Genomic DNA, 25,576 nt, shown 5'->3' with positions numbered 1-25,576 from the left:
GAATCAAACAAATAAATGGTCAGTGCCCCGTTTCAGTCACGTGGGACAATAGTCACGGTCACAGTGGTGCCAAATAGGTTAATTGATTATGCTGTACAAACACAAAAACTCATTCATGTCCAAAATATAGCTAACCCCAATATGGGCCGTGGGAAGTCAGTGGGGGTAGAATGGAACCAAAGATGATTTCAAATGACACACATTGGATCATCTTCTGATCTAAACTAACAGTTTTTCCATTAAGCCTTAACATTTTAAAGTGCTTTGTTGAAACTGCTAATTTGATGGTTTATAGTTTATTTGTTTCTAGCATTACACTGTTTTGGAAGGAATCTTTTGCTAGTAACATAAACTAGTAAATATTATGAAGTCCATTGGCCGGCTGTTAGACTGTTGGTCCGGGGTGTCTAGGCACATCAGAATGAAAGTTTTTCTGATCAGTCTTTAGTTTAGACCAATGTTGTTTCAATGTTGTTTGAACTGCTGTTGACATAAGATGAGGATTTCAAATGCAGGCAAAGAATACAACCACTTCAAAAAAAATATCTCGTTTCTGTGCCCCAACCGTTCAGTGCCATAAACGAAGATTTTCGTTTCTGGGTCGTTTTTCAATTTTTTTTTATTTTAATACCCTATTCAATCTCGGGGAACTGTGTGTTGCCTGAAAAATGCATACTGGGAATCCGAAGGTGCAGTACCGGCCGCATCCTACCAGGCGGCGGTATCGAGCACCATTTCTAACATTGTACCCTGGGCTGTGGGATGACCCCAGGTCTCGGATAAAAATGTTTCTTCTTGGGCGAGCGGCACAGTTCTGCTGGTTACATTGAAGCCCGTCAACTATGCCCGATCCGTATGTTATGGTCGTTTATGCCGTCGAGCATATGGACATTGGATCTATCAGATGGCGATCAAGAAATTGGAATATTCTTTTTGGATTACTCTCGGCCAAAGGTAAGGGCGATTTGACGTCAATTCTAGCTTGATCCTACAATGCTTTCATACTGATCGGGCTGATAACCGTTTTTAGTGTTCAATGCGAATGCCATTACTGACGATCGAATAATCAGACACAACCCCCCCCCCCCTTTCATGCATTCATTATGGAACATAATACATCTATTGTAGATTTGAATCCGGAACAATAGTGGGTTCAGGCAAGAAACGCTAGTGTCTACAATGTAATCGACGTGTAGGGCTATAACTCAGCATTTCATGAATTACGCTAGACCGCTCTAAAACCATACTTATATTCACCAAGGTATAACACAGGAACGTATGGATGGAAAAATTATTTATTTTTTGCATCTTGACCGGAAGAAACCCAGTGTCAAATGACTATAGTATTGAATCCATGGCTATAATATAGAATATAGATTTAGCTCTACAAACAAGGTGACGAATTACATTGGTTTAATGGGTGGCATGAGGCTATGCCCTTCCCGGAAGAGGTGTGGCACAGAATGTGTTAACAGCATCTTCAAAGTCTCTGGGACAGTTGTCCTTCATCAGAATGTACATTTGGGTTGAATGAAACTTGATGTCAAGTCATGACATAATAACTTGTGTCATCAGCCCAACGCATCCTGGGAATGGAACTGCCGCCAGAGGCCTTAACGTCCCACTGTAGGAGAACCATGTCTGTGTCAAATCTATCAACGGATGTCTGATGAAAGTCACATTCATGTAGATCAACCTAAATACCAGACAGCAACATCTGTTACCGATTTTCCACCTTGTTTGTAGATGCCAGATTAGAGTGTTATGCCAGCGTAACGACCATCAACCCAGTGTACTTTGTTATTTAAAATGTATATAGTATAATATCTACATCCTGATCTGCACTGCACACTTTTAGTCATCTTTATTTCAGTAATTTTATTTTATTCTATGCTAAATTTATTGTATTTGTATCTTATTTTATTATTAAGATAGAAGCTGCTATGGTCGAGGGACCACAATAAATAGAATTTCACTGCTCTTGCTGTAAAATACTGAAATAAGTGACAATAAAGGAATCTGAATCTGAATCTATTTATGTAACATGACACGTTTCTTCAATTTGTACCCCCTCACACTATCAGATACATAATCCATGTGCACAATCATGTATGAGCACGTGTAGGCACACGCATAGACAACACTCACAATGTGGTGTTTCAGCTGACAGTGGACACTGGAACAAAAGGGGCACCTCTTCCTGCTAGAAACGGGGGGACATGATGTTTGGACATTAGTAATGAACTGTAACAGACGATCGGATCTGGTGTCGTGTGACTCTCCGGGATCCCACGGTCATGAGACCGACGCGCGCATGCACTCGACATTTACAATCGATAGGACAAATCAGGTTCACTCGTCTAATCTTGGGATGTTCTTGAGCTGGAATGAGAAGAACTAAATACCCGTTGTGGGTATTCAAATGAAAATCCAAATGTAGACACTATTCAGACCGTAGGTGCACTCCCCCACTTTGCTAAATAGCTCTGCAATAGGCCTACTAGTTGCTGGTTGGGGATCAACCTTGGTTGGTAGTCTGAAATGTGTCTCCAGTGTTGGTCTAAATCAGGAACACACACACACACACACACACACACACACACACACACACACACACACACACACACACACACACGCACACACACACACACACAGTTTTCTAATAATGATACATGTGCAGGGCTTGACGTTAACTTTTTGGCTCACTAGCCACTGTGGCTAGTGGTTTTCCAAAGTCACTAGCCACTCAGCATTTTCACTAGCCAAAAATCCCTGCACTCGCGCCCCCACCCAAAAAAATATTGGTAATTTCTTCTTCACTAACCCCTGCTGGTGACAGTATCATTGTAATCATACTGCTACACGCCAACTGTACAACTGTGCTTCTGACTGTTGACTCCATTGTTTACTACTGCCTGCGACCAGTGACTCAGCCGCAAAAGGAGCTCCAGTTGGGGCAACGGCTGACTGGGACAAGATGGAGGGTGTAGATGTGGAAGAGTTGTGTTGAACCTAGCAATTACATTATTGCTCCAAACGCCGTGAACATTATCATTGACACACCTATGCAGGGCTTGACGTTAACTTTTTGGCTCACTAAGTGGTTTTCCAAAGTCACTAGCCACTCAGCATTTTCACTAGCCCTGGGCAGGTGGGCAGGTGGGCAGGTGTCAACGCCAAGCCCTGTAACATGTGTGATAATAATTATGCAATCACACATTCATTTTAAATGAACAATTATTATTTTCTTGCTATAATTACATTTATTATATTATATTATATTTACTCATTTATTTGACAAATTTTCTTTGTTGTTGTCATGGGAACATGAAACGTAACTTCCTGTCTGCCTCTGGCCGTGGCGGGAGATTCCAGTATGGCGGTGCAGCCGAAGCAGAATCTGTCCCTGGACAGTGCGGCCGAACATGGCTTTCTAAACTTCTTTTTCTCCATGCCGGAGAAACCAGACACTACATTTAGGGTTTTTGACCGCAATGACTACTACACCGTGCACGGAAAAGATGCTCTCTTCGCGGCGAAGGAAGTTTTCAAAACGAATGGTGTCATCAAAAATCTGGGTTCAGGTAACATAGGCTTGCTGAGTATCAACTAACGCTAGCAAGCCAACACTAGCTGTTTTATATAACTGGGACGGTAACTGTTTATAGCATAATACGGCTGACGGCCAATCGACACAAATGAGCTAACGTTAGCTGCGTTACAATGGGCAAGTGATTTTCTTGTTGCCAAGATAGCTAGCTAGGTTAGCTATCTTTATCGGTGGTGCCGATCATAGATATTATGGTGCCGACGGCGTTATGCTCGAAATGTAACATGTGGGGGACCCTGATGTAAACAAGACAAACGTCTTTCTCTGGTCTGCATCCCCTTAACAATTGTGTGTATTGAGCCGTACTGTATTGTACCCATTCTGCAATCTGTTAATAAAGTTTTCATTCATTCATTACGCATGCGTGCTTGTCTATAGGGAGCCGCAAGTTGGAGAGCGTGGTCCTGAGCAAGTCGAACTTTGAAGCCTTTGTGAGAGACTTGCTGCTGGTGAAGCAGTACAGAGTGGAGGTCTATAAGAACCACAGCAAGAGCAGCAAAGAGCATGACTGGAAGATCGAGTACAAGGTACAAATCATACCATGCATCTTCTGTTGACCACAAGGTTGATCCACTGGAAGGTTGATATGTCATAAATGTATAGATGTAGCAGTTCTGTCTATCTGTATGTCATGTATGTCATATATGTTACGATGAATTGAAAATGGGGGACCCTGATGTAAACAAGATGAAAGTCTTTCTCTGGTCTGCATCCCCTTAACAATTGTATGTATTGAGCTGTACTGTACTGTACCCATTCTGCAATCTGTTAATAAAGTTTTCAATCAATCAATCAATGAGACAATGAACACTTTTTAACAGTCTGTCTCTCTCTCTCTCCACCACCCCTCCATTCATCCCTTCATTCATCCTCAGGCCTCCCCCGGAAACCTGACTCAGTTTGAGGAGATTCTGTTTGGGGGCGGGGGCGGAGCAGAGGGCTGTGTTGGTGTCGTAGCCGTCAGGGTGGGTGCCGGGGCCGATGGACAGCGTGTGGTCGGCGTGGGCTATGTGGACGCGGCTCAGAGGACCATGGGGGTGTGCGAGTTCCCAGACAGCGAGACTTATTCCAACCTGGAGTCTCTATTGGTCCAGATCAGCCCGAAGGAGTGTTTGTTAGCCCAGGGAGACGGCAACAGTGATGGCGCCAAACTACGAGAGGTACGGCTGTGCATGTGTTTGGCTGGGCATGCATGCCTGCTAAGGGCTGAAGTATAATCACTGATATACTGGATATTTCTATGTTACTGGGACAGTGCAACATGAATAGGGCTGGAAAGAAATTATATTGAATTGTTTCATTTGAATCGAATCGAATATATTCTTAAAATCCCAAGATCAATCTTTTAATTCATGTCTTTGTTTCAGTGGATGTGTGAAGATCTTCACTAAATGTTATCTCTAGTGCAGCTCCCGTCCTGCAGGTGTCTCTAGTTTGCCTTGAGTTTCTCCTGAACTACTACAGAAACTCTGTTGACCAAATTACATCTTTTGACAACAATGGCAGGTGCTGAAACCAGCGGCATCAAGCCCAATTTAATCGTTATTTAATCGAATTTGAATCGGACCTTAATGTGAATCTAAATCAAACCGTCGAATCTGTGCCGATACCCAGCCCTAAACATGAATGCACTGTTTGACTGTTTGTGTTAAACACTTAATCCTCAGCCCATTCACGTGTGTGTGTCTGACTGTGTGCAGGTGGTGCAACGTGGTGGTGTGCTGGTCTCGGATAGGAAGAAAGCAGAGTTCAGCAGCAAGGACATGGTTCAGGACCTCAATAGGCTGCTCAGAGCCAAGAAAGGAGAGACTGTCGCCAGCAACACTCTACCTGAATTAGACAAACAGGTACATACAGTATATGCCAAATCCTTGGCTTGGGTTGAGCACACTGATAGTGACATCCTTAAGCCATGGGAAAAACTAATTAATTTCAGGGGTCAAGTATGATTGACTTGTTTAGTTAAAACTGTATTTATGAACTTGAAGAACTCATGAAGCAGAAAACCAACAGCCTGAACTACATTTACATTTAGTCATTTAGCCGACACTTTTATCCAAAGCGACTTACATGTTCTGTCAGCAGGAAGGGTACAACTCTGGTAGATAAGGGTAAGTAACATTGTTCATCAAGCAGTGTTGAAGCTGGGTGCTACAATCTTGAGTGCATAGTAGTATATAGTGAGGCACCGATGTGAAAATTGTGGCTGATACCGATAACCGATATTAATATTGCTGTTCTGGCCGATACCGATATTTACCGATGTCGATATCTCTGTATAGAAAACACCTTTTTATGATAATCAAATAAAGAGCTATTTTCCAAAACACATTTTATTTTACTTTTGTAATTTATTTTCAGAAATTACTGATATTTTTAAACAATTTAAGACCAAAACATGTTAAATAAAAATAAGTATTTAAATAAAAATAAATTTTTATAAAGGATACAAGTGTGTCCTGAATTCACACTGGATAAGCCAACCCTGAGTATTCTCAATAGACATCTAACTCACTTGAGACCAAGTCACTGTATTCTGTGAACATTGTACAACAGTTCAAAACTTTAAAGTACAGTAGTAGGCCTTAAATGGCCAAAGCCAAAAGTATTGGTATTATATCGGTGGCCGATATTATATTTTGACATCGGAACGATACCGATGTGTAAAAAAAAATTACAGATATATCGTGCACCACTAGTAGTATAGACATATTAGAATAGTAGGTTGTAGTATAGGCAAGGTACATTTCTTAGTAGCAAAGTGCATGATAGTAAAAGACGGCATCTTAGTTTTTATTTTATTATTATAAAAAATTAAAAAAGCCATTAATCATACCTTATCAGTTATTGGCAACCAAATCAGTCCCATTTACATTATTTTGTATTTGCCTATAACACTTGTGAAGGTGATACACAGTTGGTTTGGAATGGTTCCATCCCTAACTAACTACTTTATGATACACTTGCTGGTTTGGAATGGTTCCATCCCTAACTACTTTATATAACAAGCAGTCTTGTGTTTCATACGGTCACGAGAAAGTTCTCCGAGGTGGTATAACTGTTTTCCATAATGTCAAACTCTGTGGAGAATCGGTGTAACATCGCAAATGAAGCAGTCTCTCGAGACGGCCTATCTCTTTCACAATCTTCGAGCGCGCCAGAGACGGTCTGTAATTCAGCAGCTCTAGAAGTGTTCCAAAAGTGAAGCCGGTTATATGGTCATTTCCCTCACTTCCGTATTCCCTTTGCAGTCGTTTAAGAAACTTAAATAACATGAGTAATAAATAACGTTGAAACTTAAATAATAAATAACATTGACACTTAAATAACTGCAACAGGAATACGAAAGTGGAGAAATTACTGGCTATCCCTTCACTTTTGGAACACTTTTAGAGCTGCTGAATTACAGACAGGTAGGCGGAAGCGTCGCTACATTTCAACGAGGGAATTTCGTCATGTTTCCCCTCTTCATTTCATACATCATACAGGTGCCATCGTTCATGCTCACCACAGACCTTTTAATGGAGAAACCTTGATGACAGCGTCTTGCCGCCTACTAATCACTTACTATTGTGTATGGTTGGGGTTTGAAAGCCTTTTTCCCCCCTGAAATCTCAATCCAGTGTAGAAATGTGCTTATTGAATCCAAATCCTTTTTGAAATCTCATAGAATCTTTTTAGTTAATTATGTTGTGAGTGCATTCCTTGGTTAAAAAATGTGTATCGCTTTTAATGCACTCAGTGCAGTGACAAAATATTCCGTCGGAAACCAACCCTATTACCGGTATGTAGCATGCCTCTGATGTCTGTCCGTCTGTCTCTCTCTCTTGCTTCTCACTCACTCTCTCTCTCTCTCTCTCTCTCTCTCTCTCTCTCTCTCTCTCTCTCTCTCTCTCTCTCTCTTCACCCCCCCCCCCCCTCTGTCTTTGTCTCTCTCACTCTCACACTCACTCACACACACAGGTGGCAATGTCCTGCTTGGCTGCCGTGGTTCGCTTTCTGGAGTTGCTGTCGGACGAATCCAACTTCAACTCTTTTGGTCTGACCACTCTGGAGCTGGGCCAGTACATGCGGCTGGACAACGCTGCCGTAATGGCCCTCAACCTCTTCCAGGTCAGGACAAGGCTCACGTGATGTCATCGGGCACAGTAGTCCGAGAGTTGGCAGATTTATTTTCCATAAACACTTCTGTGATGGTTATGGTTTCCATATTTTCTGGGCACACGGTAATGGTCTTGCCATTTCAGATAACCAATAGATTTATTATTATAGATCATTTATTTATATATCCTTTAGATACATTGTCAATATAGGACCTATGCTAGCTGCCCAGATACCCAACACCCTGTATTAATAACACAGCCTCACCTGCTCTCATTAGTGCCTTTTTTTTGTTCTGAATTGTTGTACGACACCGAGGCGTTCGCACATCCACAACTCCTGTGTAGAAGGAGGAAACACTATTCCTTCATTCAATGATTCTCAGTTGTTCGCTTCTGATTTATTCTCCTAGGGTTCGCCCGACGACACCAGCGGAGCTCATTCATTGGCCGGTCTGTTGAACAAATGCCGCACACCGCAGGGTCAGAGATTGGTCAACCAGTGGATCAAACAGCCGCTCATGGATAAGACCAGAATAGAAGAGAGGTAATGGTGATGTGTTTTTGAGTTTGTCTGAAGCTCTCCTCCTGGCTGCAATAAAAAAAATTATCTGACAGAACAATAGTGTCAAGTTATAACCTGATTATCCTTTTTAACAACCGCACCAACTCTTGGAAACCAACTCTTAGCTATGGTATTGTCGATGACCGAAAACCATGAAGCAACAAGACAGCGTCGATCAGTGTGGTTTTGTGTCCTAGTTTTTCCAGCCAACAGTGTTTCTATCTTGTACCATGTATGCATACAGTACGCGCAAGTGTTGTTTGTGTCCATAGGCTCGACCTGGTGGAGAGTTTTGTGTGCGACGCCGAGCTGAGGCAGACCTGCCAGGATGACCTGCTTCGACGGTTTCCCGATCTTCACCGCTTGGCCAAGAAGTTCCACCGGCGCTCGGCGACACTGCAGGACTGTTACCGCGTATACCAGGCCGTGGGGCAGATACCTGGCCTCGTCATGGCTCTGGAGAAATACTCAGGTAGTCACTCACTCAGTTGAAGTGCTGACTCAGTTGGAGAAATGCTGCATGCTCATTGTTAATCATGGTATTGTGTGTGTTGCAGGCAGTTACAAGGTTCTGCTGGAAGCTGTGTTCTTGTCTCCACTCAGGGACCTGCAGAATGACTTCATTAAGTACCAGGAGATGGTTGAGACCACTCTGGACATGAACCAGGTCTGGACTAGTGTCTGTCTGTCTGTCTGTATACAATATGTACGTAGCTATACCTGTGTGTGTGTAAATGGGGCGACAGTGGCTCGGGAGGTAGAGCAGTCGTCTGGTAATCCGGAGGTTCCCGGTTCGATTCCCACTCCTCCCGCACAGCATGTCTTAAGTGTCCTTGAGCAAGACACATAACCCCTAACTGCTCCCGATGAGCAGGTTGGCACCGTGCATGGTAGCCTCTGCCGTCGGTGTGTGCGAGTGAATGGGTAAAACGTGAGGAGAAAATTGTAAAGCTATATAAATGCACCATTAACATTTACATAATGTGTGTGTGTAGGTGGACCACCATGAGTTCCTGGTAAAGGCATCATTTGATCCAGTGTTGAGTGAGTTAAGAGAAAGTATGGATGCCCTGGAGAAGAGCATGCAGGCGGTGCTGAACAGTGCAGCACGAGAACTAGGTAAACAACACACACCAAGGCTTGTTACAAGATGTACCTATCTCAATCCCCACCCCCTATTCCTGATCCTCCAAGCACAACGGTTGCTACCCTCGGACAAACTTTTTTTTCTTCTTTTTTCCCTCACAAGTGTTAATTATGTAACCACTAATAGTTACAACACACGAAACGAAAGGGGGACAAGCGGCAATATAGAATGTTATTAAATAAAAAATGATCATCAAACAATCGGTGAGATTTAAAGCTCAAGTCTGTTTCTATCAACTAAAAATACAGATTAAACACGCTCGTTTTTAAATAACATGGACTGAATGCAAAGTTAATGATTAATGAAATTCCAAGCTTAAGCTGGATGTCTTGTTTTTGAATAGCTGGAAGGATTAGCCGTGTCCATGTACGGCAGTGGCTCAGGAGGTAGAGCGTCCGTCTGGTGATCAGCAAGTTCCCGGTTTGATTCCGGCTCCTCCCAGCAGCGGGTCGGAAGTGTCCTTGAGCAAGACACTTAACCCCTAACTGCTCCTAATGACCTTGCATGGTCACCTCCTTTTCTGTGTGGGTGAATGTGAGGCATACGTTGTAAAGTGCTCTAAATGCAGCCCATTTTACCATCCATTTATACAGAATAGAATAAGCACCGGCTAGATTCGCCTGTTCGAATCCAGCTCACAGCTCCGGGGTTGTCACCAGCTTGGCTGGCCGTTCACACTAATACAATTGGCAGTATTAGAGGGTGGGAGAAGCTGGCGGGGTGGGTCCGGGTCGTTGTAAACAGCGACTCCTACAGTTCGGTCGGGGCGCCTGCTAAGCGCGGATAGGACTTGAGTGGGATAGTGTGATCCTTCCACACGCTACGCCCTCTCAATGAGAATCCGCGCTGCCAGGTGAAAAGAAGCGGTTGATTGGCTGGACGTGTGTCGGAGGAAGCACGTGATAGCCTCCACTCTCCCAGACCGACTGTGGGGGGTAAGTGCGCAGCGACCAGGAAGGGGATTGGGAATTGGCATAACGACTAACATTGGGATGGGAGAAAATCGGAGGAAAATGGAGGGGGAAAAAGATAAAAAATAAAAATAAAAAATAATAGAATAAGCAGTTAAGCCCGATGGGCCCGGTACAAGGCAGATATTCATATCACGCCATAAATCGATCAATACCGAACGTATGAATTAATGTTGCTTTTTTTTATGTAGCCAAGAGTAAATACCCTAACTCTGTTAAAACAGCAGTCAAAGTGTATATTTTCAGCACTACGTTTGTTTACCAATGATTTTAAGTGTTATTAGTGAAATATGAGTTTATAGAAATCTCTGCACGTTGAAAAAAGGCATATATTGATGCGGGGACACGGCGCAACCTAACTTGAGTGTAGTCTTTTGAGAGGGCTTTCGATGGCCTTTCGAATTTCATAAAACTACACTTCCCAGCTCACGCCAGCCCCTGTCAATCATCTGACTTCTAGTGTGAAGCTTTTTCTTCTTCTCTTTATTTTCGGGATCATATCTTATGGGTGGAACAAAGCTGAACGTTATTGCCATAAAGTAGAGGACAGTTAGTTTCTCTACCTTTCTGTGAACGTCTAGCAAAAGACGCGTTGCAATCTGATGAAAAATGGCAGAGCAATTTACATTATAAAGAAATAACTGTACTTACAGTAGATTTCATTCACGGTTTTTGATGCCCTGTCAGGGGCGCCTGGTGGTACTAAATACAGATTGAACTCTGCCATTGGAAAGGGATTTGGCCCGATCCATAGATGTGTGACTTGGCCATAATAAGGTCATTTATAGGCATGATATTATATATTCATATTTCAAATTGCATGTGTCCGGATGGCAAAATTCAGTACTGTATCTACAAAACCCCCTGTAAATCATCAGCCCTTTATTAATTTGCTTAGATTTTTTGTACACATGATCTCAAGAAGGTGCTGAATGAGCTCAGTGGCAATTTCCATGTCTGGTCAATGTTAGCATGGTGTTATTCACAGTCAAAGATGAAGACATCTGGGCGGCCGGGTAGCACAGCGGACTAAGCGTCTGTCTACCACCACAGAGCCAGTGGGATCGAATCCGGCTGTGGTGCTTCCGGCTTGGCCGACCGTCCATACTAACACAATTGGCAGTGTTAGCTGGTGGGAAGCCGGCGTGGGTGGGTCCTGGTCGTTGTAAACAGCGACTCCTACAGTTCGGTCGGGGCGCCTGCTCAGCAAGGGAAGGATCTTGGAGAGGTAGTGTGACCTTCCACATGTTACACTCTCCCAGTGAGAGTCCGCGCTGCCAGGTGAAAAGAAGTGGTGGGCTGGCTACACGTGTGTCGGAGGAAGCATGTGATAGTCTCCGCCCTCCCAGACCGACTGTAGGGGGTAGAGTGCGCAACGACCAGGAAGGGGAGTGGGAATTGGCATAACGACTAACATTGGGATGGGAGAAAAACGGAAAAAGAAGGGGAAAAAAATTTATAAAAAAAAGATGAAGACATCTAAATAAAGAACATTTATATTCTCCTTTGGTTCATTACAATTTATTCAAGCCTAGTAACAGACACGATATTTCTGACACTGGGAATACATTCCCTGAGATCCATAGATGTCCCTAGATACCAAGAATGTGCAAATGGAGCAATGGAACAATCTTCCATTTACTTAGGTACTTTTTAGGTGAATTTTCAGAAAGTATGGCTAGGGCTTAAGAGGTTAAATACAAAGATCTACTGTCCCAATGAGATTAAAGCACAAGCTGAATGTCGTGTCAGGCTAATTTAAAGTAATAATTTGTATTTAACAGGGATGGGCAAAACTCACAAAATTGATATTCAATAGTCACCCCTCTCAATACACTACACAGTGTAGGTGCTGGTAAACAACAATATAATATAATTTTTCTGCGACAACCATATTCGCATAAACCATTAAAACTAGGAATGCTCGATATTGGCTTTTTTACCGATACCGATATTCCGATATTGTCCAACTCTTAATTTCCGATACCGATATCAACCGATACCGATATATGCAGGGTTTCCCCACCCAAAAAACGTAATAATTTTAGGTAACTAATAATTTCACTGGATATTTATATAACAAATATTGTTATTGTTTTTTTGTTTTTTTTTACCGATACCGATATTTTCCGATATCACATTTTACTGCCGATATCGGCCGATAATATCGGTCGGCCGATAATATCGGACATCCCTAATTAAAACCATAAAAAAATATATGGAATGACTATTTGAAAATCGACCATCCGTAATAATATTAGTCAAGTCGAGTAGGACTGGTGATATCTGATTTCTTTCTTTCTGACTGTTATGCTTCAGGCCTGGACGCTGGGAAGACGGTGAAGTTGGAATCCAATGCCATGCTGGGTTACTACCTGAGGGTCACCTGCAAGGAGGAGAAGGGGCTGAGGAACAACAAGAAGTTCACCATGCTGGACGTGCATAAGAACGGACTGCGCTTCACAAACGGGTCTGTGTTGTCCTTGTGTTTACAGTCTGTGGAGTGAAGCTGTGGAACAGTCTGAATGTGGAGCTAAAGCAATGCCCAAACATGAACCAATTAAAAAGAAAAAAATATATGATGATTTTCACAAGGTACAGGGATGAAGAAGGGCCTTTGACAATCACCAGGTGTTTACAAGGAGTATTATTTATTTATTTACTTGTATTATTGTCGGCACATATATTTAAATATATGCAGAATAGTGCATTCATGTGGATGTATGTATATATATAAATATGAATTTAGACTTGGAATGATGTATATTTATAATAGTTAAAGAGGGGACATTTAAAATAATAATAATTGGTCAATATACGGTATGCTTACAAAATAAATAGTAAAGGTTATAGTCAATGTATGTGTAAATATTAGGATACAATAGGATATACAGTACATATGGAAGTCAATCGATGATTGTTTATCACCGAGTAGTAGAGAAGGGGTAGTTATGTTTATACTTCTTCCTACTCCTTTTTGGACATGTTAAGTTAATATATAAACTATTTTGGCTTGTTGCTTTTTATAATCTTTTGAAATAAAGATTACATTTATTCATTCATTCACCCCTCCATCAGCTCACTCTGTGTGCGTTTGTGTCTATGTATGCGTGTCTGTCTGTGTATGTGTGTCAATGTGTGTGTGTGTGTGTCCTTGCTTCCAGTAAGCTGAGCTCTCTGAATGAGGAGTACACTAAGAACAGGGAGGAGTATGAGGAAGCTCAGAACGCCATCGTCAAGGAGATCATCAGCATCGCCTCAGGTGAGGGAGCCTGTCACATCTCGCTCTCATCTAGTCTCCATCAGTCTAGTTCTCCTCGACTACAGCAATTTACATATCTCAAGCCACGCCCTCTTTTCTTGATCTTCAAATCACAACTGTTGTGTCCAGGAACAACCACTTTCAGATTTGGAGGATCAAGATAAGAGAGTTCTTTCTTAGTCAACTAGGAGTCATAGGATTTGCTGACTAATTAGTTAGTTGGTTTCATTGACAAATCTGTAAACGTTTTCCACATGCAATAATGCAGAAGGTCCTCTTTATGTTTAGTCATTACCAGAGATGTTCTTATCATTTGATCATTAATTCTGGAAAAGAAAAAAAACATAGAAATCGACTGACAAAACTCTTGGTCAGCTTAAGACCAAACTGACCCAATTTATTGAGTAGATGTATATCCATGGAATAAATATATTTATAATATTGATGGCTGAATGTTTTTTGCATGTAACGTATACCAGCTTCTCAAAAGATGACCCCTCCCAGCTCTAGTGCTGTTTCTGTTTTAAAAGGTTTCGAGCTTCATAACCTGGTATTTTGGAGCTTTTTAATCAGTTTAAAAGGTTTTTTTTTAGCTCTCGTCATAACCTGGCCTTTTCCCCCCCCGACCGGCAGGCTACGTGGACCCCCTCCAGACCCTGAGTGATGTCACAGGCCAGCTGGATGCTGTGGTGAGCTTCGCCGTGGCGTCCGTCTCCGCCCCCGTGCCCTATGTGCGGCCCAGCCTCCTGGAGCCGGGCTGCAGACGCATGGAGCTGCTGCAGGCCAGACACCCCTGCATGGAGACTGACGCCGACACCGCCTTCATACCCAACGACATCAGCTTCAGCCAGGGAGAGAAGAGCTTCTATATCATTACAGGTGCACAGAGGAGTTTTCATTCATCTTCCTCGAGTTAAGAGAACGCATGGACACACACTCCCATGCTACGATGAAGGTCTCATTCAAGTCAAGTCAAGTCAAGAGTTTTATTTGTCACGGCATACAAGTATACAATGAAATGCGGGTGGTCTTGACAGAAAGCTTGGTACAAGGAAACGCTGCGTGGATATAAATGTGAGGAAATCCCTTCATTCAGTCTGGACTTGTTGACTCATCTAGTACCTTAGCAAAGATTGGGCCAGTGCTCGTCCTTCATTGGTTAAAACAACACATGAACCTTTGCATGCATAGAACATTCCTAAAGATAACCCAAGATAAAGTCAAGAGACACAGTTGTAGGGAGGCAACGATACTGACACTATATTGGATACCGGTCCGATACCAGGCTAAAATATGGTATCTGAGAATTTGTAACATGCAAGAAATCAAAACTAATTTACTTGATTTGTCATTTTTTTTTAACCATTTCACTACCACACTACCAAATGGTTAACCCTTTCACTGCGACACTACAGAAGGTTAACCCTTTCACTGCCACACGGCAAAGTGTTAACCCTTTCACAACCACACTACAGAAGATTAACCCTTTCACTACCACACTACAGACGGTTAACCGTCTAGTGTGGTAGTGAAAGGTTAACCTTCTGTAGTGTGGTAGTGAAAGGGTTAATAACTCCAAACTGATCTGTACTGTTGGTTAGATTGCGGGTTCAGATTGGTACTTTGTATGGGTGTGGGAAGTGAAAGGTACATCCCCCACATCTCCAATACATTGAGACGCATTACCCTGCACAGGGTGCAACGAGCGATACCGCTGATTACCTAACTCAGCTAACGTTACATAAGTTACATACATCACTACTGATTACCGTTGCTACCTCAGCTAACGTTACATAAGTTACATACATCACTACTGATTACCGTTGCTACCTCAGCTAACGTTACATAAGTTACATACATCACTACTGATTACCATTGCTACCTCAGCTAACGTTACATAAGTTAGATGCATTACTACTGATTACCATTGCTACCTCAGCGAACGTTACATAAGTTAGATACATTACTACTGATTACCATTGCTACCTCAGCTAACGTTACATAAGTTACATACATTACTACTCACAGCCCTCCAGGCGTTGCTGTTCATATCTCGGTCGTGGTAAGACCTGGTCGTACAAACAAGGTTTGTCGGAAACCAAAATTAGCTTCTCCTCCATTATCGATTAGTTTGTTTTGCTATCGATTTCTCTTCAGATACCTTCAGATTTGCAATCCCTCCCCTCAGTTGATTTGATTGGTCCGTCGACAAGAAAGTGACACTGACGTCGGTGCCCTCCGCGGCTAAAGTTTGGCGCGCCTGTCCTGATTGGAGGAGACGCACGCCTGTCGCGACAAAACCATTTAAAACGATAGAAAAAAGATGGAGGGCAGGCGTGTTCAAAAAGGTGTCCAATGTGATCACAGCCTGATGTTCTCCCTTCCTTCCAGGTCCAAACATGGGAGGCAAGTCGACGTTTATCCGCCAGGTGGGCGTGATCGCTCTGATGGCCCAGATCGGCTGCTTCGTGCCGTGCGAGAAGGCGGAGCTGAGCGTGATTGACAGCGTGTTGGCCAGGGTGGGGGCCGGAGACAGCCAGCTCAAGGGGGTGTCCACCTTCATGGCTGAGATGCTCGAGACGGCTGCCATACTGCGGTAAGAACATGGAAACGCCATCTAACCTTCTTCTCGAGGCTTTATGCCTCCTTTTTATGTTTTATTCTTGTTTCTTTCCATTATCGAGATAGTAGGAAGGCTGAGAGGGAGAAAGAATAGGGGAAGAGGAGGGGTTTCTACTGGGGTTTGATCCCAGGGCAGCAGGGTACATGTGGCTTCAGAAACGGGGGTCTTAAAGGAAAACGGCAACATTATGGGAAATGCGTCGAGACAAGTAGATACCAATTTCCTCTCTGTGCTTTCAGTGGAAGGCTGCACGCTAGCCTAGCTTAGCATAAATGAATGGAAGTGGATGCGTAGTAGAGGCTGACATGTGAGTGGATTTTGACTCCGGCTCCTTCCCACTCCCACAGAAATAATCCCATCCCAATCCCAAGTGAGAGTTTCGAAGAAATCCCACTCCCTCCCACTCTCACAGAGGACTGATCCCAATCCCGTCCCAATCCCGAGCCAAACTTTTATAGAATCCCACTCCTGTTTACCAATCCAGCTCCGTTTTTCTTCCCCAGTATAAAATATGCAGTACATGGGTCACATCATTTCTGTAGGGCTGTACGTAAACTTTTTTTGCACATAGCACTGGTGCTACAGAGGTTGATAGTTTTGTAGCACAGGCCAAAATCTTGTAGCACAAGTATAAAACGTGTTATATTTGTAACAGTCACAAATGTGCCTATTGTTTTGTGTTATTTAGTTGCAGTGCCATGTTTGGCTGTCATTTTCATGCTGACAAGTTGACGTCACACAGCCAGACACGTTACGTTAGACTCTACTAGGGGTGGGAATCACCAGTTTCATCACGATACGATACGATATTGATTCTTTGGACAACGATACGATATTTGCAGATATCACAAAGTCTGCCACGATACGATGCAGGTGCCTGCAATCGATATGAGACGATATCATAAGCCCATTTAACACAATCGGTAACATTTACATCAACTCAAAAAAGGTAACGAAAATATAATTTGAAAGAAATAAATTTAGCTCTTCCAGACATTTAAATGAAAAACAATCTATTGTTTTAATACAAATAGACCTCCTGTTCACTGTAAAGTGCCACGTTTTGATATATTGAGCTTTAAACTTGAAATAACTTTTTGGAACTCACAACACACAACCTAAAACCCTTCCCTACCTCCCTCTCCCAAACAGTTCCTAATTCTTTTTTATGTTGCATGATCATGTATACATTTATTATGTATTATATTTGTTATGTTTAAATATCAACATTATCTGGCCATCCTCAGTAAATACTATCAAACTCCTTTGACCTCACCTACTTAAAATCATTGACGTAGAGCGAGGGACAGAGAGAGGCTGAGGCTCCCCGCCCCCTCCCTTTCCTCACTGTTTTCTCTGCCTCTGACCCGGGTTAGCTTTGTTTAGTTACCGGTAGCAGCTAACTACTTCGTTTTGGTGAGGATGCAAAGCATGTAAGATTCATTGGAAGCGTTGCGTGGAAAAACAGGCAGGGACTTATTTCCTGGTCGCAAAATGCGCACTCTAACATAACATAGCACGCTGTTGTTGTTGGGCTGCCGGAGCTGCGCTTGGGAGGAAATGCCACAGGATTTTCAAAATAAGAGTATCGATATGAACCAAGCGCTGTTAGCTGCCGGAGCCATAGATATTATGGCTGGAGCTGCGCTTGGGCGGAAATGAGACTTGCCACAGGATTTTCAAAATAAGAGTATCGATATGAACCGAATGCCTATCGCACGGGTGCTAGTGCAGTAAATTCATTCATCGCACAGACCGATTTTTTCATAGCACGTTGTACAGCCCTGATGTCTGCCACCAAACATTTACATTAGTGATGCACCGATGTATCACTCCCGTCCAAATCCCGTTGATTTTGTTGTCATAGTTCCCACTCCCTTCTGCTCCCGTTGACTTTTACTCCCGGTCCTGCCCAATCACGGGATTCAAAGTGAAATTGACTCCCATCTTGTGGGAATCCCGCGGGACCCATGGGAATCTCGAAAATATGTCATCCAATATTGCGTAGCGGTGTTGGTTGGCACAAAGCCTGGGCTAGCCGCTACCATTCCGCTTCCATTCATTTGTGCTAAGCTAGGCTAGCGTGCAGCCCGATGGCTTTCTACTGAATGCACAGAGAGGAAATTGGTATCTATCTCCTTGTCTGACTCTGGAGAGAACCCATAATGAAAACTCAACATTTCCCATAATATTGGCGTGTTCCTTTAATCGCTACGCCATCTCAGGTCACTATTAATTATCTTCTATACGATGACAAGATGTTAGACTTGCAAATATTTGACCACACAATACACATTTTACTTGATCCTGATGCACAAACTCAAAGCTTTCCATGACTATTATACAATTTATTTGTGGTGTTCAAAGTGTGTCCTCCCCTTGTGTATATTGCTAAATCTCAAAACATTTCTACCACCTCTGTAGGTCTGCCTCAGAGACTTCCCTGATCATCATCGACGAGCTGGGCAGAGGCACGTCCACGTATGACGGCTTCGGCCTGGCCTGGGCCATCAGCGAACACATCGCCGCCAAGATCGGCTGCTTCTGTTTGTTCGCCACCCACTTCCATGAACTGACGGCGCTGGCCGCGGAGCACCAGAGCGTCCGTAACCTGCACGTCACGGCGCTCACCACCCATGACACCCTCACCATGCTGTACAGGGTCAAGCCAGGTGGGCAATATATATATATATATATATATATATATATATATATATATATATATATACATACATACTGATCCCAGTTTAGAATTTACATGACGTCTCAATAACCTCATATGATCCACAGTGTAGTAGGGCTGACCTCGACTAGTCGAATATCGGCAAATGTTGGCCAATCAAAGCCGACTACCGCGGTACTAGAGTGTTGGAAATTATACTATAGTGCATTCCTTCTGGAATGAAGAACAACAAACTAGTCACGAGAGCTAGCATAGCTCGTCCAACGAATGTTGGCATCAATGGCATGACTACAGTACTGATAGGAGCTACTGTAGCACGTAACGTTAGTTATCACAACCATCGGCAATCGCAGTGAGGATCTTTATTGATTAACATTAGCTAGCTAGCTTTAACTAGAATTATAGTTTGCTAGCTATATAAGCTAACGTTAGCCCAGTTTATTCTATGCAAAATGTGCTAGCTAGCTAACGTTAATCAATAAAGATCCTCACTGCGATTAGTTAGTTATCATAACCATCGGCAATCGCAGTGAGGATCTTTATTGATTAACGTTAGCTAGCTAGCACATTTTGCATAGAATAAACTCGGCTAACGTTAGCTTATATAGCTAGCGAACTATAATTCTAGTTAAAGCTAGCTAGCTAACGTTAATCAATAAAGATCCTCACTGCGATTGCCGATGGTTGTGATAACTAACGTTACATGCTACAGTAGCTCCTATCAGTACTGTAGTCATGCCATTGATGCCAACATTCGTTGGACGAGCTATGCTAGCTCTCGTGACTACAGTTCCTTATACGAGCATTAGAAAATGTCCACAATGCTATTTGCAAGAATAGAAAATAAATTGAAAAGCCTAATAAGCTTTACATAGCCTAAACTGCCGTGCTGAAAGCTAGTAAACACAGCATCCCGTTGCCTACCCACAACAGAAATTAATTGATACACACGTGCATCTCATTTCTATATCTTAGTCACAAACGTGATTTATACAGACATATGACAATTGCCCACACTTTGAATGCCGACGACGTATATTGTCATCTTATCAGACCCCCCGTTGAGTGCCGACGACGTGTGTTGTCGTTTGATTATTTTATTAGCGATCTGAATTCATATTTCATCAACAGAGTCTCCCGTTGGTACAGTAGACCCTCTAGGAGCTCAGATGGGAAAATACCGCCCCCTATCGTCTATCCCTGTGTAACTGCAGGTCATTCGATTATACTGCTGGATCTGTGGAGGTGGAGCCACTGTGCTGGCAAGCCGTTTGATGAACATGGAAGTGATCGCGAGTTGGAATGCAGCGTGGAATATATATATATATATATAAGCGAGGGGCAGATTAGACACATAGCCATAATTTAAAACATAGATTATGCGTTTTTAACGCTAACATTGAAGTGGATGATGGCATTCAAGGGGGTAAAAAGGTAAACAAGGCCGGCACTGATAGTGTTAACACATTCCCTGCCACGCAATTTGAGCATCTTATACCACTCTCTGCCACCACGTTAAGTCTATGGAGATGTTCACCTTCTTTGCAGGGCTATAACCTTTTAAATTGTATTGCTAAATTGACATTACTATGGCCCATTCAACATCGATTATCTATCGTTCAGGATGTGGGAACGTTATACTTTTTCATTCATACATTCATACGAAAATACCGTCTAGAATATAAATATGTTTTTATCGTTTTCTGCAGTAATTCCTAGAACGTGAGATATAGGCATAAACGCATACCGGTATATAGATTATCAACTGCCGTTTGTTGCCGATCCACGCTATATTAAAAATTTCAACTGTACATGATCCTAAACGTTATGACTTATCATGCGCGGATGAACGGGGGGGGGGGGGGGGGGGTCGTTTATAATTCCGTGATCGTCAGTAAATGTTTTATGTAGTATGGGTGATGTATCTATCAGAGCGGTTTGCATTGATAATAATAAACAAACAGGCTGAAAGTAACGTCAGCGTCCTCTTACCGTTCGCCGATGAGACTGGAGGAGAAAGATCCCACTTATTTGACGGCGATCTCCTAAATCCATTTCCGGTTTGTATCATCATAATAAACGCCCAAATCGTATCGATTATTGCGCTATGGCAGTGATCGCTACACACGGACGTGTGTCTACAGTCACGCAACAATATGCGAGTGCCGGACGCATTTGTCAGATGCACCGGGATCACAAGAGATCCACTTCCGGTTGCAACTCGCCGATCATCCACCAGGCGGCAATATTGAAGCGTTGCAGAGTTGTGCATGCTCCCACTGCATCAGACCAGGCTCCGTGAGGGAATTATGAATAACATGGCGAAAAAATGAAATATGATCTCAATAACATTGTACGCCGTGGAATGGCAGAATTCGCATGAACTTGAAACGCATCATAAGCCGTTTCCGGCGTGGGATGTGTTAATGGTTCATACATACTGTATAAAGACAACGGAAATCTATTTTATTTTTGTTAAACAGCCTACAATATGACATAACCTAGTTCTAGATTATGATAGGCTATAATCAGTCTCACTCATCAAAATGTTTTCTAGGTTATGGTATCTCAAACTAATTAGGCCCTCTGCTATGACAAATGTATAATAATACAACTATACTTTTTCTACCATATTTTTTTTAACTACAGAAGTCTGCTGCATTTGGCTCACAGAGTGACTCCCCCCCACTCAGGCCATGGTTAGACTAGGCGTTTTTGTTTTCGTTTTGTTGCTGAATGAATAAGTTTGCTGTCCCAGTTAAATAGAAATGCCGTTTTGGATACTCGCCAAAACTCGCCGACAACGTGTTGTGTAATCTGCGCGGAGCCGTTGTTGCTCAACGCCCATGCGCAGTAGATACAGACATCTGCGTGCCCTCACCAACGTCCGGTTACGACAGCTGTCCCAAATAGCTGCAGCTACCATGTGTTGTCAAGTTATTGTTATAAGGACCCCAGTCCAAGCTACAACAGTCTGCATTCCCTTAACAATTGTTTGTATTGAGCCGTATTGTATTGTACCCATTCTGCAATCTGTTAAATAAAGTTTACATCCATTCATTCTGCTAGCATTAAGGATTGCATGAGCAGCTGGCTAACGTGAGCTAACGTTAGCTACCAGACCCTGTTAGCTCAGAGCTCCTCTTTCAATCTTAACAAGCATTAAACAAAATGGCCCAATCATCTATTCACCTTTGTTTAATGCATGAGGCGTTGTCTAATGTTATCTAGCTACTGATAGCTCATGATATCATCAGTTTGGTGCTGGCTGGCTAACGTGAGCTAACGTTAGCTGCTAGCCACAATGCTATACTGTTATAATGGCATATTCCTATCGCGTTAGCATGTAAGCTAACAAAATCGGCGCAGATGAGACTAAACTCCGCTCTTGGTGGTCCATTGTGTTGAGTTTTGTTTCATCAAAAAATGAGAGGCAGAACACACAGTGAAATGTATCCGTTTTGTTTATTGCACTTGTATAGCACTTTCTTTGATGAAAAATAAATGCTTCATTGGCTAAAATGGCTCACGAGGCATTTAAAGATGGTGGCTTGTTGATATTTTTTTGCAGGAAGTGTATTGGCACATTCAAGTTCTGATTGGTTGAAAATTGCCTTCATGTTCGCCACCTACTGCCACCTACTGCTTTGGCATTGTACTACATCACTGTGCTCAGGAGGCAAAAATAAAGTGCTCAGGTTGCAAAACGAATGTCTAACTCGGCTGCCACTACGTTGAGACCTGGAAAGCGAAACTCATCTTGAAAACGAAACTAAAACACCCGTAACTCCAGCCTCAGAAGCAACCTAACCTCCGCTTTTTTTGAGCAGCATATTAAGTACACAAATTAGTCCAAAGATGATAAAAGGATCAACACGGCAGTCGCAGAGTTCATCTGTATGGACCAAGTTCCAATATACAGTTGAGAAAGCTGGGTTCAGAAACCTTGTACAGCAACTGTTTTGAGTGCAAAAAAAGTTCTCCAGCATTTTGAATGCCATTGATTTTAATAAAATGTATTCATTCTTGTCATTGTTCATTGTTGTTTTAAAATAAAGAACAATAATGACATCTGAGTGTTTCCCTGATTTTGAGGAAAAGTATCAAAGTATCGAAATTCATATTGGTATAGTATCGAAACAAATGTTGGTATCGTGACAACCCTAAGCTACAAGGGTAGGAATCGAATGATCATGAATGGACCAAATGCCTGCCTGAAAAAGCACACCTGAACATCACACTGCCTCGTCCTTATGCTGGCGTTGCCATTGTTTCGTCCTTTTGTTGCCCATACAGCGTTATGGATACGTTGATCCACACATGCGTGACCATTAACCCGGTGCTTGTGTTTCGTATTTTAGGCGTGTGTGATCAGAGTTTTGGGATCCACGTGGCGGAGATGGCTAGCTTTCCGGCATCAGTGGTTGCCATGGCGAAGGAGAAGGCGGCGGAGCTGGAGGAATTCCAGGAGCTTGTAGGGGAGGAGTCGAGCGAGGAGGAGGGGCCAGAGGCCAAGCGAAGGCGCACAGACAAACGGGTATGTTGGCCAACCCCTTCTATGGAAGTTTAAAGAGTACTATTTACTGGTAAAACTGAAGGCCTAAGATGAAGGCCAGAGGGCAGACAAGATTCTTATTGTCTGGTATTCAGTAAACAGTCTCCATAGTGTGACCCTCAACCTTTCATAAGGTCTAGTAATATTTGGTAACACACTGATCAGTCTGAGCGCAGTGAACACTACGGGTGGGGGAAAAAATCGATACGTAGTAGTGTGGCGATATAGGGATGCTAAGTATCGATATTTAATTATTCATAAACAAAAAATAATAATAATTGTATAAGGAAGTTGCATTGTTAATTTCAATACCTGTAATAGTACAGTAGTCCACACACATGTGTGGACTACACATGTAGAATGACTGTAATACAAACAGTCCAGTTTGTCAGGTACATGCAACACAGATTAGTGTTGACATCTGTCTGCTTGAGAAAATACCATGATCTGCAATAAAAAATATTGAAGTGTGTAAGATCCTGATCAAACTGGCCAGTATCACGTCTTCGTCTGTTTGGCCCTCCATCCAATTCCTCTGCGTTGTGTCATTTTAATGGTCCTGACGTCTCAGATACTGGCAGATAAGATCCTTATCTCCCCCGTTAGTGCAATCCATAAACTATACTAATTCTCCACCTCCGTAAGAATTCGACACTTCGACACCGTGAAATACCTTATGAGGAGAAGCGTTGTTTTATTGCTATAAACAGAACCTCATAATCAGATGTTATCAGATGTTATCAAATTGTATCGTCCTTGAAGAGTCTATTCTAATGATCTTTCGGTGTGTTCGTCTATCGTCCTTTTGTGATTCAGTCCAATAGTGTTCAGGCCTGTTCGCTAGCCTAACCCTCCTCGCGTTAGCCGGAGCTAAATGATGATGTGGCCTTCTTCCCCCCCCCCCCCTCTCAATGCGAGGAGAGAGTGTCTGTGTGATCTCAGTCCTACTCGCTCTTGGTCAGATTCTAGTCTGCCCTACCCGGAACCACTGTCAGCTTTATAGGATCTTCGTCATAACTATGATAGCCCACCCCTTTCTGGTTGTCAGGTGCCGCGTTGTCATGACAACTGCTAACCTTTCACACATTAAAATGCAGTTTTCTACTGTTTCATTAAGATGAACCCCTCTCCCTCGCTATCAGTGTTATGTCTTCAGCAAAACAAAACACCCTGCTCAGTGTTGTGTTCCCTCGCTCTGAACCAACCTCTGCTAAGCCAAACACATTTCTGCCCTCTCTGACCTGGCACCGTTAGATGCTACCATCTTCCCCCAATCTATACATCACATACATTGAAAAAGCACCCCAAATCCCTCAAGTGAGATGAACAGACTTAACATGTTTTATCTAATAAAATAAAGTTGACAAAGTTGCAGTTGAAAAAAGGTAATAAATCGCAATATTAATATCGCAATATATTTAGTATCGCAATACTATCGTATCGTGAGGCCTCTGGTGATTCCCACCCCTAGTGGACACCCTATAAATACCTTTAAGCCATATTGATTTTTTTCCTTCGTTTTTGGGTCGCATTTGCCTTAAATATTTGGATGGGGAGGTCAAGGCACATGGAATTTGGGTAACAAGTGATTTCTTGGAAAATTCTCTGGCTATTTCATGGATATTACATACACTAGAATAACTTATCTTTCTGGTATGCTGTAGGTGAAATAAGACTGAGTGTGTGAACTATTTTAACATCTCTGATTGGACCGTTCTTCAGGCAGGGGAGGGTCTGATCCAGGCCTTCCTGGGGAAGGTCAAGTCTCTTCCTGTCGCCACCATGACCGATGAAGAGGTGAAGGCAGAGCTGAAGAGGATGAAGAAGGAGCTCATGGGCCAAAAAAACAGTTACATCACGGAGATCCTAACACGCTGTGCTCCTGTGAAGACTGCTTGAGTCAACACACATCCTGCTGTAGCATTGTATATAAATCCTCTGGATGTGATCATACATACTAGTGAGATCTGACCAACAGTAGCTGAGAAGAGCACTTGTTTTGAAAAGCGTTAATTTCTGAACTTGGATCCTTTGTTTTATGGAGGAGTTTTTTCCCAATA

At 42.7% G+C, this 25,576-nt stretch overlaps 1 protein-coding gene across 1 annotated transcript; it reads left to right on the top strand.

Annotated features, from left to right (window-relative positions):
• Positions 1-3,370: 3,370 nt before the first annotated feature.
• On the top strand, positions 3,371-25,569 carry msh2 (mutS homolog 2 (E. coli)). Its single transcript, XM_084323749.1, has 16 exons — positions 3,371-3,584; positions 3,989-4,137; positions 4,486-4,770; positions 5,311-5,457; positions 7,574-7,723; positions 8,124-8,257; positions 8,548-8,747; positions 8,833-8,942; positions 9,271-9,394; positions 12,713-12,863; positions 13,558-13,655; positions 14,289-14,534; positions 16,047-16,251; positions 18,703-18,950; positions 23,323-23,498; positions 25,239-25,569. The coding sequence occupies exons 1-16, from the start codon at positions 3,377-3,379 to the stop codon at positions 25,413-25,415; spliced, it is 2,808 nt and encodes a 935-aa protein (XP_084179875.1). The 5' UTR covers positions 3,371-3,376; the 3' UTR covers positions 25,416-25,569.
• The last annotated feature ends 7 nt before the right edge of the window (positions 25,570-25,576 follow it).

This window comes from Notolepis coatsorum, assembly GCF_963971535.1.
Source record: "Notolepis coatsorum genome assembly, chromosome: 10".
NCBI classification, from domain to species: domain Eukaryota; kingdom Metazoa; phylum Chordata; class Actinopteri; order Aulopiformes; family Paralepididae; genus Notolepis; species Notolepis coatsorum.
Note: the sequence above shows the minus strand (reverse complement) of the source record. Positions and strands in the feature narration are given on the sequence as shown.

Bases quoted from the DNA above. Each gene is read 5' to 3' on its own strand.
- msh2 (XM_084323749.1), top strand. From the start codon at position 3,377: ATGGCGGTGCAGCCGAAGCAGAATCTGTCCCTGGACAGTGCGGCCGAA. The intron at 8,258-8,547 runs GTAATGGTGATG...TTGTGTCCATAG, and splicing joins AAGACCAGAATAGAAGAGAG to GCTCGACCTGGTGGAGAGTT. The intron at 18,951-23,322 runs GTGGGCAATATA...TTCGTATTTTAG, and splicing joins GCTGTACAGGGTCAAGCCAG to GCGTGTGTGATCAGAGTTTT.